At 40.5% G+C, this 12,956-nt stretch overlaps 2 protein-coding genes across 4 annotated transcripts in view; one reads left to right on the forward strand and one right to left on the reverse strand.

The window, feature by feature from the left end:
• Positions 1-1,248: 1,248 nt before the first annotated feature.
• Positions 1,249-5,129, forward strand: LOC115115262 (patched domain-containing protein 3). 2 transcript variants are annotated; one of them, XM_029643755.2, is made up of 4 exons: positions 1,249-2,069; positions 2,242-2,363; positions 2,592-2,737; positions 3,229-5,129. In XM_029643755.2, exons 1-4 carry the CDS (start codon positions 1,356-1,358, stop codon positions 4,752-4,754), a joined length of 2,508 nt encoding a protein of 835 aa, XP_029499615.2. In that variant the 5' UTR covers positions 1,249-1,355; the 3' UTR covers positions 4,755-5,129. The 2 variants fall into 2 exon arrangements, with proteins under 2 accessions (XP_029499615.2, XP_029499617.2); XM_029643757.2 differs by lacking the exons at positions 1,249-2,069; positions 2,242-2,363 and having other exon boundaries at positions 2,423-2,737.
• A 377-nt stretch (positions 5,130-5,506) lies between these two features.
• The window catches only part of LOC115115263 (ATP-dependent zinc metalloprotease YME1L1-like), a 42,247-nt gene continuing 34,797 nt past the window's right edge, over positions 5,507-12,956 (reverse strand). For both annotated transcript variants that reach the window (XM_029643759.2, XM_029643758.2), the window contains exons 16-18: positions 9,373-9,446; positions 9,012-9,098; positions 5,507-8,742 (exon numbers count right to left, since the gene is read on the reverse strand). In XM_029643759.2, the coding sequence (XP_029499619.1) occupies positions 8,599-8,742; positions 9,012-9,098; positions 9,373-9,446 (305 nt within the window). In that variant the 3' untranslated portion in view covers positions 5,507-8,598. The remainder of the gene's footprint in view (positions 8,743-9,011; positions 9,099-9,372; positions 9,447-12,956) is intronic.

Raw genomic sequence — 12,956 nt, forward strand, 5'->3', positions numbered from 1 at the left:
CCATTCATTTGTTTGCATGTGTATTTTGGTTCCTTGAAAGACAACACAGTTTATCCTGGTGCTGTGTATAGCTTCCTGTCTTTACATGAGCTGTACTTCCTTATGTTGAGTGGAGGTTTACATAATATGGCTTACAGGTAAATTGGTCTCTTGTGCTCTGGGGCAATAAGGAAGCCTCTGATGAGAAGTTGCAAAGGCACATTTTAATAACACTGACCAATGTTGTTTTCTTTCTATCATTTTCCTTTAAAAAAAACAATCTAATAAATTGATCAACGTTTCCTTTAATTCATTAAAGTATGAATTTACACAGGTCTGTGTTGCCAATATACACAATTGGATTAATATTGTTGCTCACACAGCAGACAGATTTTGTTGAACTACTACATATAACATAATCACAATGCAAGAGGATTTATTTTTTTGTAGATTTAATTTCGGGTTTGCAAGATCCCAGCCAGCATTGTGTGATTTAAAGCTAGGGTCAGTCAGCAGCATGCTGTAGTGAGTTAACATTGTTCTTGAGCTGGTTGAATGATTTAGCCCCAGCTTGAATGGACGGGAAACCAGGATGTTCATTTAGATAAGAGGTAGAGAACTCAATCTTTTAATTACATGGTGCTACAGTATCCCTGACAAAGTATTGATCAACACTACAATGACACATTGTTCCCTGGACTAACAAAAGCTTACCTGTAGAGGATCAAATTACTCTTTGATGTTTCTTCCATAGTAATACGCATATATTGATTCCAATGCTGATTGATATGAGCCAATAACAGTAAATAGTTCAAATAATCTTACAACTCTGTACAACAAGGATTATATTTCGTTGAAAGTCTATGAATCTATGCTATATAGAACTGTTGAATTGAAATCTTGTGTAGTTTGACTGTTTTGAATTTCAGTTGTGAGGCATCAACAACCCAACACCAACTGACATAACCACGTTTTTGCCAAAGGTTTCATTCATAATGCACTTTATCATGTTATTTCAAAACCGAAACTCTAAAATAATTAGTTTTTTTTTTCTTCATGGCTGTTATACTGAAAACTCTGCAAGGATGAGGGCTCCATTTCTCCCACTACAGGGTGGAATACAGTTTAGACAGTGGAACACTGGTGCCATTGATAAAAACCCTAGCTATCCATCCAATGATGAGATAGATGGTTATTGGCCAATTTTCTTTGCTACCTGATAGTCAGGCTCCATATATGTAAATATCCCCCTTGATGAAGGGGTAATAAAAGCTGTGGTTATCCATACTGAGAACTGAGGCACACAGAGAGGTGAACTGTACTGCTCTGTGGACTGCTTTAATACATCTGAATTTATAAACAGACCAACATTAGCTATGGCGAAATTCCGCACAGACTGCATAGAAAAACCGATCCGCATGTGTTTTAGAATAATCGGTCACTTCATAGGAACACATCCGTGGTGGTTCTTCATCATCCCTGTCATTATCTCAACAGCATTAGGAAGTGGATTTTACTTTTTGGAAGACAGAACATCTAATGACATTGAAGAGGAGTTTACACCTCTAGAGGGACCGGCCAAGATGGAGAGAAAGTTTATTCAAGAATATTTCCCACAAAATGAATTCATGTTTTCCAGCTTGAGGTTGAACACAGATGGAATATATGCATGTTTCATCGCCACATCCAAGACAAACATTTTGACAGTGCCACATCTTGAGGACATATTAGTCTTGGACAGCAAAGTTCGGAACATGACTGTGGAGTTTGAGGATGAACTGTTGCAATATGTGGATATTTGCGCAACAGTGAATGGAAGTTGTTCCTTCAATGCCATATTGAACATTATAGACTACAATGCCAGCAATGTTGATCTTATTAATTTGACGTTTCCAACACATACTTCTACATCTGGCAGGGTTTCCTTGAGGTCAACACTTGGTAGTGTGAAAATAAACAACTCAATTGTTCAAAGTGCCAAGGCAATACAATTATTTTACTATTTAACAGAATTCAACCAATCAAGAAGCGTCCTTTGGCTGGCTGAGTTTATTAAGTTGCTCTCAGAAGAATCAACAAATGTCACAGAGGTGAGATACCATACATGTCGATCTAAACATTTCAGTGTTTTTATTTTTTTAAATGTTTTCTGCCTGGACCTGCAAAGTATTTTGTAAAATGTGTTTTATAATTGTACATTTAAAAAAATATATATATATATATATTTTTTTAACACATTTAATTTTTTTGTGTGTTTTCTAGGTGTCGTATTCTACATCCATGTCAAGACAGTGGGAATTCGAGAAAGTTCCAAAGTCTATTGTTCCTCTTTTCTCAATAACATATACTATTACCATGTCTTTTACAATTGTTTCATGTTTAAGGTTTGTAAAGCATTTATCTCCTTTATGTTACATGAAGTAGATGTACATGTGAGGGGGGGGGGGGTTGAGGGTTTGTTACATAGCACATGCCTATGACAAAATGGCGGGATCGAAGCAATGTGTCCCGCATGGACACCCTTTAAAAAAATGTCAACGTACTTTTAATTTATGCAGTGCCTGCATACAATTTGTATGGAATGACACTTAAAATGGTTTTAATTTCTTCAGGTTGGACAACGTGAGGAATAAGGTGTGGGTGGCCACCATTGGAGTCTTTTCTACAGGACTAGCAGTTCTTTCAAGTTTCGGGATGCTGTTGTTAATGGGTGCGAAGTTCGTCATGACTGTTTCTACCTGCCCATTCTTGATACTGGGTAAGGGGAAAGCTCCGCATCCTGTCTCTTCAAACCTTCATTAGTATTTGCTTTCCATTCCTCCACACCTCATCAAAGACAAACACATCTGGTAATTATTGAAGGTAAAAGAGCTTCATACCCAGAGGGTAAATAACTTCCTTATACAACCAGTATACAACCAGACCATGACGTCATTGCAACCAGTTCTGCCCACTGGTTAAGGCCTTCAAATTCATATTCTAATGTCTCACGGAACAGATTCTTCTAACATAACACAAATTCTTCATTTGAATGTCATGAATTACTTAAATGTCATGAATGTTCATGCCTTTCTCTTGTCTCAACCCACTGGGCACAGAAGTCAATTAAACATCTTTCCCAAATTGGTTCCACGTAATTTCATTGAAATGACATGGAAGCAACATTGATTCAACCAGTGTGTGCCCAGTGGGAAGTAATGTTCATGTTTGTTTACCACCTCACTCAATGGCAAACCCTTTGTGTTTAAGGTATTGGAATTGACGACATGTTCATCATGATTTCCTGTTGGCAGAAGACCAATGTCCATGATAGTGTGGTGGATCGTCTGGCCGACACCTACCAAGATGCCGCCATCTCCATCTCTATAACCACGATAACGGATGTCCTGGCGCTGTACCTGGGATACAGCTCACCCTTTCGCTCTGTTCAGACCTTCTGTCTTTACGCCGGCACAGCTATCCTTTTCTGTTACATCTACAACATCATATTCCTTGGTGCGTTTTTAGCACTGAATGGCCAGAGGGAAACTAGTAACCGGCATTGGTTCACCTGTGTGAAGATTCCAGTGGATTGTCCTCCTGGGAAGTCGAGAAGGTATGCAATCTGCTGCGTTGGTGGGGCCTATGATCATGACACCGGGACAGAGGAGGAGCAACCAATTAGCGGCTTCTTTGGGAAGTATTACGGTCCATTTCTGACCCAGAAATGGACCAAAGTGTCCATTGTGGTTCTCTACGCCGGGTATCTGGCTGTCAGCTTCTATGGATGTTTTGAACTGAAGGAAGGTATTGACCTAGGGAACCTGGCTTCAGATGATTCCTACATTTCCAAATATTACAAAGACAAAAGTACACACTTCTCTCACTATGGTCCAAACGTTATGGTGGCTGTTAATGAGCCACTTGCCTACTGGGAAGAAGACCAGCGCAAAACTCTCAGCTCCTGCATTACCGATTTTAAAAAGTTGGCATATGTTGACAAGAACTTCTTTCTTTCCTGGCTAGATTCTTTCCAAGTTTTTGCAAATGATCTTGATATAAACTCTGAAAATACCTTCAAAAGAAACCTGCTTCACTTCTTGGAAAAACGTCCAATGACCTGGCAGGACATTAATTTCGATGCAGATAACAAGATCTGCTCGTCTCGCTTCTTTCTTCAGACGCAAAACATCAGCACGACAAAGCAACAGAAGGACATGCTGATAAGCCTCAGAAAAACTGCAAAAAAATGCCCCATCGCATTAGTGGTTTATCATCCATCGTTTATCTACTTAGACCAGTACACTGTTATTGTGGATAACACCATCCAGACGATCGTGGTTGCCACAGTGTTGATGCTGGCAATCTCCTTACTCCTGATACCCAACCCGCTCTGTTCGCTGTGGGTGGCGTTCTCCATTGGGTCGGTCATTGTGGGTGTAGTTGGATTCATGGCACTATGGGACGTGTCCCTGGATTCAATCTCCATGATAAATCTGATCATCTGTATCGGTTTCTCAGTCAACTTTTCCGCCCATGTCTCGTACGCCTTTGTCTCGAGCACCAAGGCCGACTCGAACGAAAAGGCTGTGGATGCGCTGGCCCACCTCGGGTTTCCCATAGTGCAAGGAGCTGTCTCCACCCTTTTAGGGGTGTTGGCGCTCTCTTTCTCAGAAAACTACATCTTCAGGACTTTTTTCAAACTAATTTTTTTGGTTATTATGTTCGGGCTGGTTCACGGTGTTGCTTTCCTTCCTGTGTTTTTGACATTTGTTGGCATGTGCAGAAATGGGTGATGTAGATATGCAACACTAAATACATCATGTAAATAAAACATACAATACTTATTTTTTAGATGTTAGTGTGAATGAAATGTAAAATAGGTTAAAACCAACTCACGCCACTAAACTATTCATCGTCGGACATAGTCATTGGATATTGACTTGATACCACACCTGTTAACATTACAGCGTCAACCTTTTTGGTTATTACTCAGCATGGCTTCTCTTCATTTTTTCGATTGATTGGTCAGATTTTTTTTGTATCTATGTTTTTCTCTTTGTTTTAATTTGATATTTTATGTACTTATACTGTAGACTTTAAGCTGCATTGGCAAAACTTGTGTTCTATAAAAGTCGCATACTGTATTATAAATAAATGTTTAAAAAATTGCTATTTTACACATTTGATTCTGTCAGTGTATTTACACAGGTGCAAATGTTTGCAATGCCTGGTATATTTTAACATCTGGTTAAAGTTAAAGATCATTTTCTTCTTTAATTAAAAAAATATATATATATTCTTCTTTAAAAATATATATACTGTGGGCCTTTGTATATACATACATATAAACTATAGATAGTTTATCAAGTTTAGTTCATTTTTGACTTGCCTTGGGTGTTGTAACCCAAATCGTTAGCTGATGTTATTGATCAACGTCTAGAATCTTCTAGTTCAACATGCATACATTCTGATGTTCAGGTAAGGTGTGCATATCAAACTGATCATCAACAACAACATAAACAAATACTGAAGACAACCACAGGGGTTAAGATGATAATAATAGGGTTTCATTTATTTCCTTCAGCTGCACATAAAATTCCTCCCAACGTCTGTAGTCATATCATTGAGAGAATAAAAAGCGTGTCAGTCAATTGTAGAGCCAGTCAATGCATACGCTGCTCAAAAGCCTTCTAGCAGTGTTCCCGTTAAACCCCGTTCATATATACACAACTAAAGGTGGGTCAAAAGGCCAAAAATAGGAGCTCGAAATGTGTCACTTAGACAAGTAACACACTCAAATGTACAAAGCATACCAATAAGTTACGCTGGTTATATACTGTATAACCAATTGCACAGTGTATCATCATAATAATATTTGCCTCTAAAGAAAAGTTTATTCTTAAATGCTAAAAAAAAAGGTATGGTCTTTAAAACCTCCATTGTATCGCAATCTGAACGTTTTCAACTCGACATTAGAAGACATTTCAACGTTCTTTCATAAAGCGTTCATGCTAACCAAAGATGGAGATACTAGATTGTTGAAGCGATTGAGTATTGTCTACAGATGCATTCGACCGTTTCCCTTAAAAGGCTTACACATCAGCAAATGACTATGACGGTCCTTGCTTACACCACGAGGTTCTGTGCTTCTGTGTTTAAAAACATACAAGGTGAGGACATGTAAAGAAGAGATTCACAGATCTGAGGTAACGGTAGACACAGCTGGTGTTCAGATGTGAGTACACAGCAGAAGTGGGGTGAACCAGGATGAGGGGTTGTAGGGTCTTCTAGGTTTCATTGTTACTTTGACAATTGTTTAGACCTAGAAACCAGATAACTTGAGGTATTTCGTAATTAAAATGGATGAACGAATGTTGGCTGAATTGAAACCAAAAACGACAAGGATTTAATGGCCCGTCACTGCTTAATAACACCGAAGATGGGTTTGAAATAACAAAAGCATTTTTTCAAAGCACAGCAGCATTCCCTTCCGTCTATATACACAGCATATTTTATCACGTAAATACATCAAGTACATTTTCAGACTAAGAGACATTAGAATTTAGGGTTAAGTCCAAACAGTCCCTTTTTATTTGACCTTTATTTAACTAGGCAAGTCAGTTAAGAACAAATTATTTTTTTCAATGACGGCCTAGGAACAGTGGGTTAACTGCCTGTTCAGGGGCAGAACGACAGATTCGTACCTTGTCAGCTCAGGGGTTTGAACTTGCAACCTTCCGGTTGCTAGTCCACCGCTCTAACCACTAGGCTACCCTAATCCATGTACGTGTACATTCTCAAAAGGCAATTTACACACATGGCTCAGATAAACCTGGGACTATTGGTAGACTACTTAGGGAGAATCAGATTCCATATGAGAGACATGATTGGAAGTCACAGGAAGAAACAAATGTATTTTTATGGAGGATAAATGGTTTCATTGTGATTCTGGAGGTCTAGAGCAAGACATTGAATCAATGGACTTGGACTTTTACTGAGCATAAAACATTTAACACATATTTACATATACACAGTGCCTTCAGGAAGTGTTCATCACACCCTTTGACTTATTCCACATTTTGTTGTGTTACAGTCTGAATTCAAAATGGATTAAATATAATTTTTTCCTCATCCATCTTCAAACATAAAAACAAAGTGAAAACATGTAAAAAAAAAAAAAAAATCTAATTTGTATATAAGTATTCACATCAATACATGTTAGAATCACCTTTAGCAGCGATTACAGCCGAGTCTTTCTGGGTAAGTCTAACAGCTTTGCACACCTGGATTGTACAATATTTGCACATTATAATTTTTTTAAATTATTCAAGTTCTTTCAAGTTGATCATTACTAGACAGCCATTTTCTTGCCATAGCTTTTCAAGCTGATTTAAGCTAAAACTGTAACTAGGCCACCCAGGAACATTCAATGTCGTCTTGGTAAGCAACTCCAGCTAATATTTGGCCTTGTGTTTGAGGTTATTGTCCTGCTAAAATGTGAATTTGTCTCCCAGTGTCTGTTGGAAAGCAGACTGAACTGGGTTTTCCTCTAAGATTTTGCCTGTGCTTAGCTCACTTCAGTTTCTTTTTCTCCTTAAAAAAACAACTCCCTAGTCATTTCCGGTGACAAGCATACCCATAACATGATGTAGCCACCACCATGCTTGAAGATGTGAAGAGTGGTACTCTGATGTACTGTGTTGGATTTGCCACAAACATAATGCTTTGTATTCAGGAAATAAAGTTAATTTCTTGGCCCCATTTTTGCAGTATTACTTGAGTGCTTTGTTTGCCAAAAGGAGGCATGTTATGGAATATTTTTTATTCTATACAGGCTTTCTTTTCACACTGTCATTTTGGTTAGTATTGTTGAGTAACTACAATGTTGTTGATTCATCCTCAGTTCTAAAAAAGCCGTTAAACTCTGTAACCGTTTTAAAGTCACCATTGGCCTCACGGTGAAATCCCTGAGCGGTTTCCTTCCTATCCAGCAACTGAGTTGGGCAGGACACCTATATCTTTGTAGTGACTTGGTATATTGATCCAAAGTGTAATTAATAACTTCCCCATGCTCAAAGGGATATTCAATGTCTGTTTTTTTAGGTGCCCTTCTTTGAGAGGCATTGGAAAACCTCCCTGGTCTTTGTGGTTGAATCTGTGTATAAAATGTACTGCATGACTGAGGGAACGTACAGACAATTGTAGGTGTGTGGGGTACAGAGATGAGGTAGTCATTCAAAAATGACATTGAACACTATTATTGCACAGAGTGAATCTATGCAATTTATTAAGCACATGTTGACTCCTGAACTTATTTAGGCTTGCCATAACAAAGGGGTTGATTACTTATTGAGTCAAGACATTTCAGCTTTTCATTTAAAAAAATCAAATTTGTAAACATAATTCCACTTTTATATATTATGGGGTATTGTGTGTAGGCCAGTGACACAAAAACTTAATTTAATCCGTTTTAAATTCAGGCTGTGAATATTTCCTGAAGACACTGTACATACACACGTACAGCTCCGTAGCTCTGTTTGCGTAGACTGTGAAATCACCGTGGACAGTGATTTATTGTCTTCCCACCCCTCACCCGATCTCCCAAATTAAACCGTGATACCTCCACCCTTGGAAGTCTCATCTTGTCTCCAGGCCCTTGCCCTCCAGGACCATTTTGATCTCTCTGGCATCCAGCGTCTCGTATTGCAACAGGGCGTTGGCTAGGTTCTGGTGTTCTTTGGCGTGAGACTTGAGGAGAGCCCTGGCCCGCTCGTACGAATCCTGGGGACCACACAAACCAGAGGAGATAACACATGTAGGGGTTGAGTGAATTTCTGAAAAGGGCTGGTATATATTACAATGCAATTAAGGCTTACACACACACACGCAAATTGTGCCTGTTATTTCCCTAAACTGTGATACTCTGAATAAGCTCGGTTTGAGAAATGGGAAAGATAAAAAAAAAAAAAAAAAAAAAAAAAAAAATGTATTTAACAAGCCAAAGAGCACTGGGTCAGGGGCTTGGAAGGATGATGGGGGTGGAAACGTACCTTTAAAAGTTTCCTGACTTCGTGTTCGATGGCAGCCTGTGTCTCTGGGCTCTGCTTGGTTTGGTCAGTGTAGGTCATGACACCCAGCTTCAACACAGGTAGGTGTGTGTGTGTGTATGTGTGTGTGAGAGAGAGAGAGAAAGCAAGAGCGGAGAGAGAGAATATAATATATATGTTAGCGCTACAAAATTGGGTGGTTCCCGTTCATGCCAATAAAGCTAATTGAATTGAGAATCAGGGTTCCAAGGCCAACACCACATGTCCTGAAAGGTATACAGTAAAAACAGGACTTTGCTGACGCTTTATTAGACATGACTTCAATTTGTCTCTCCCGACCAAACGTCCAGCATCCATAACTTACCCTCTCACACATACCAAATCTGGTCACCATCATTTTTGCAATTCTGGTGGCAGCATCAAAGTCACTTGATGCACCTGAAGAAAAAAAAGAAGAAGTTGAACATGTTGTTTATGTAGAGTTTGTTTAGTCTTTAAAAAAAATGAAGCACTTTTGGAAGATGATTAATGCTCTAAAAGATATCAATGTCTCAGTGATATACAGCACAGTGCTGGCAACATTAATGACGTGGGTTAGTCATCAGCACAGTGCTGGCAACACTAATGACGTGGGTTAGTCATCAGCACGGTGCTGGCAACACTAATGATGTGGGTTAGTCATCAGCACGGTGCTGGCAACACTAATGACGTGGGTTAGTCATCAGCACGGTGCTGGCAACACTAATGACGTGGGTTAGTCATCAGCACGGTGCTGGCAACACTAATGACGTGGGTTAGTCATCAGCACGGTGCTGGCAACACTAATGACGTGGGTTAGTCATCAGCACGGTGCTGGCAACACTAATGACGTGGGTTAGTCATCAGCACGGCGCTGGCAACACTAATGACGTGGGTTAGTCATCAGCACGGTGCTAGCAACACTAATGACGTGGGTTAGTCATCAGCACGGTGCTGGCAACACTAATGACGTGGGTTAGTCATCAGCACGGTGCTGACAACACTAATGACGTGGGTTAGTCATCAGCACGGTGCTGGCAACACTAATGACGTGAGTTAGTCATCAGCACGGTGCTGGCAACACTAATGATGTGCGTTCGATTCCTGCATGGGCCACATAATATTGAAAATATTAATAATGCTCTTGTTTACGTGTTGCTGTGCGTTTTGTTGCCAACCTTACTTTGCTACCTGACAACTTTACGGTTTTTACTTTTTAATTACAGTTTATATTTTTGGTTTTTCCCCTCACTCTTTTTTTCATTCAACTTGTTCACTCCGGACGCTTTATCTGGACGTGGTTCGTCAGGACCTCCAACAGCCGAAGCTAAGTAGTAACATTAACATGATGCCTTCTAATTGCAGTCGCTGTACTCCTAATATACAGTAGAATGATCGCCTTACGGCGAGGATAGCTGTGCTACAAGCCCAGCTTCAGACGCAATCGTTAGGCAAGGGTAATTTCAGTGTCGGAAAGGATTTAACAGCGTCTGTGCCACCAGTAAGTACAGATAGTAATGTTAGTATAAATCCCCTGGCACGGTCCCTGCAGCCGGACAACTTCTCACGGTTTCTGGAGGGAAATGCTGTAGGAATGCTCAACCGGTGTCGCTCATTCCGCCGACAGAAACTTTCAACCGGTTTTCCCCATTAAGCAACGAGTCGGAGTCAGAGGCCGAGCCTTCTCTGGTCTCTACTCCTCCCGTTACGGGGTCTGAGACGCCGAAGCCTCCCACCATTAGCTCTGATAAATTGAGAACTGTAGTCATTGGCGACTCCATTACCCGCAGTATTAGACTTAAAATGAATCGTCCAGCGATCATACACTGTTTACGAGGGGGCAGGGCTACCGACGTTAAGGCTAATCTGAAGATGGTGCTGGCTAAAGCTAAAACTGGCGAGTGTATAGAGATATTGTTATCCACGTCGGCACCAAATATGTTAGGATGAAACAGTCAGAGGTCACCAAGCGCAACATAGCTTCAGCGTGTAAATCAGCTAGAAAGATGTGTCGGCATCGAGTAATTGTCTCTGGCCCCCTCCCAGTTAGGGGGAGTGATGAGCTCTACAGCAGAGTCTCACAACTCAATCGCCAGTTGAAAACTGTTTTTTTGCCCCTCCCAAAAGATAGAATTTGTAGATAATTGGCCCTCTTTCTGGGACTTACCCACAAACAGGACCAAGCCTGACCTGCTGAGGAGTGACGGACTCCATCCTAGCTGGAGGGGTGCTCTCATCTTATCTACCAACACAGACAGGGCTCTAGCTCCACAATGAAATAGGGTGCAGGCCAGCCAGCAGGCTGTTAGCCAGCCTGCCAGCTTAGTGGAGTCTGCCAATAGCACAGTCAGTGTAGTCAGCTCAGCTATCCCCATTGAGACCCGGTCTGTGCCTCGACCTAGGTTGGGCAAAACTAAACATGGCAGTGTTCGCCTTAGCAATCTCACTAGGATAAAGACCTCCTCCATTCCTGTCATTATTGAAAGAGATCATGATACCCCACATCTCAAAATAGGGCTACTTAATGTTAGATCCCTCACTTCAAAGGCAATTATAGTCAATGAACTAATCACGGATCATAATCTTGATGTGATTGGTCTGACTGAAACATGGCTTAAGCCTGATGAATTTACTGTGTTAAATGAGGCCTCACCTCCTGGCTACACTAGTGACCATATCCCCTGTGCATCCCGCAAAGGCGGAGGTGTTGCTAACATTTACGCTAGCAAATCTCAATTTACAATTTTTTTTTTTTTCATCTTTTGAGCTTCTAGTCATGAAATCTATGCAGCCTACTCAATCACATTTTATAGCTACTGTTTACAGGCCTACTGGGCCATATACAGCGTTCCTCATTGAGTTCCCTGAATTCCTATCGGACCTTGTAGTTATAGCAGATAATATTCTAATTTTTGGTGACTTTAATATTCACATGGAAAAGTCCACAGACCCACTCCAAAAGGCTTTCGGAGCCATCATCGACTCAGTGGGTTTTGTCCAACATGTCTCTGGACCCACTCACTGTCACAGTCATACGCTGGACCTAGTTTTGTCCCATGGAATAAATGTTGTGGATCTTAATGTTTTTCCTCATAATCCTGGACTATCGGACCACCATTTTATTATGTTTGCAATTGCAACAAATAATCTGCTCAGACCCCAACCAAGGAACATCAAAAGTCATGCTATAAATTCACAGACAACACAAAGATCCCTTGATGTCCTTCCAGACTCGCTCTGTCTACCCAAGGACGTCAGAGGACAAAAATCAGTTAACCACCTAATTGAGGAACTCAATTTAACCTTGCGCAATACCCTAGATGCAGTTGCACCCCTAAACACTAAAAACATTTCTCATAATAAACTAGCTCCTGGTACACAGAAAATACCCAAGCTCTGAAGCAAGCTTCCAGAAAATTGGAACGGAAATGGCGCCACACCAAACTGGAAGTCTTCCGACTAGCTTGGAAAGACAGTACCGTGCAGTATCGAAGAGTCCTTACTGCTGCTCGATCAGCCTATTTTTCCAACTTAATTGAGGAAAATAAGAACAATCCAAAATTCCTTTTTGATACTGTTGCAAAGCTAACTAAAAAGCAGCATTCCCCAAGAGAGGATGGCTTTCACTTCAGCAGTAATAAATTCATGAACTTCTTTGAGGAAAAGATCATGATTATTAGAAAACAAATTACGGACTCCTCTTTAAATCTGCGTATTCCTTCAAAGCTCAGTTGTCCTGAGTCTGCACAACTCTGCCAGGACCTAGGATCAAGAGAGATACCTAAGTGTTTTAGTACTATATCTCTTGACACAATGATGAAAATAATCATGGCCTCTAAACCTTCAAGCTGCATACTGGACCCTATTCCAAACTAGCTGCTTCCTGTGCTTGGCCCTCCTATGTTGAACATAATAAACGGCTCTATCCAC

Source organism: Oncorhynchus nerka, linkage group LG20 (assembly GCF_034236695.1).
Source record: "Oncorhynchus nerka isolate Pitt River linkage group LG20, Oner_Uvic_2.0, whole genome shotgun sequence".
Classification (NCBI taxonomy): Eukaryota; Metazoa; Chordata; class Actinopteri; order Salmoniformes; family Salmonidae; genus Oncorhynchus; species Oncorhynchus nerka.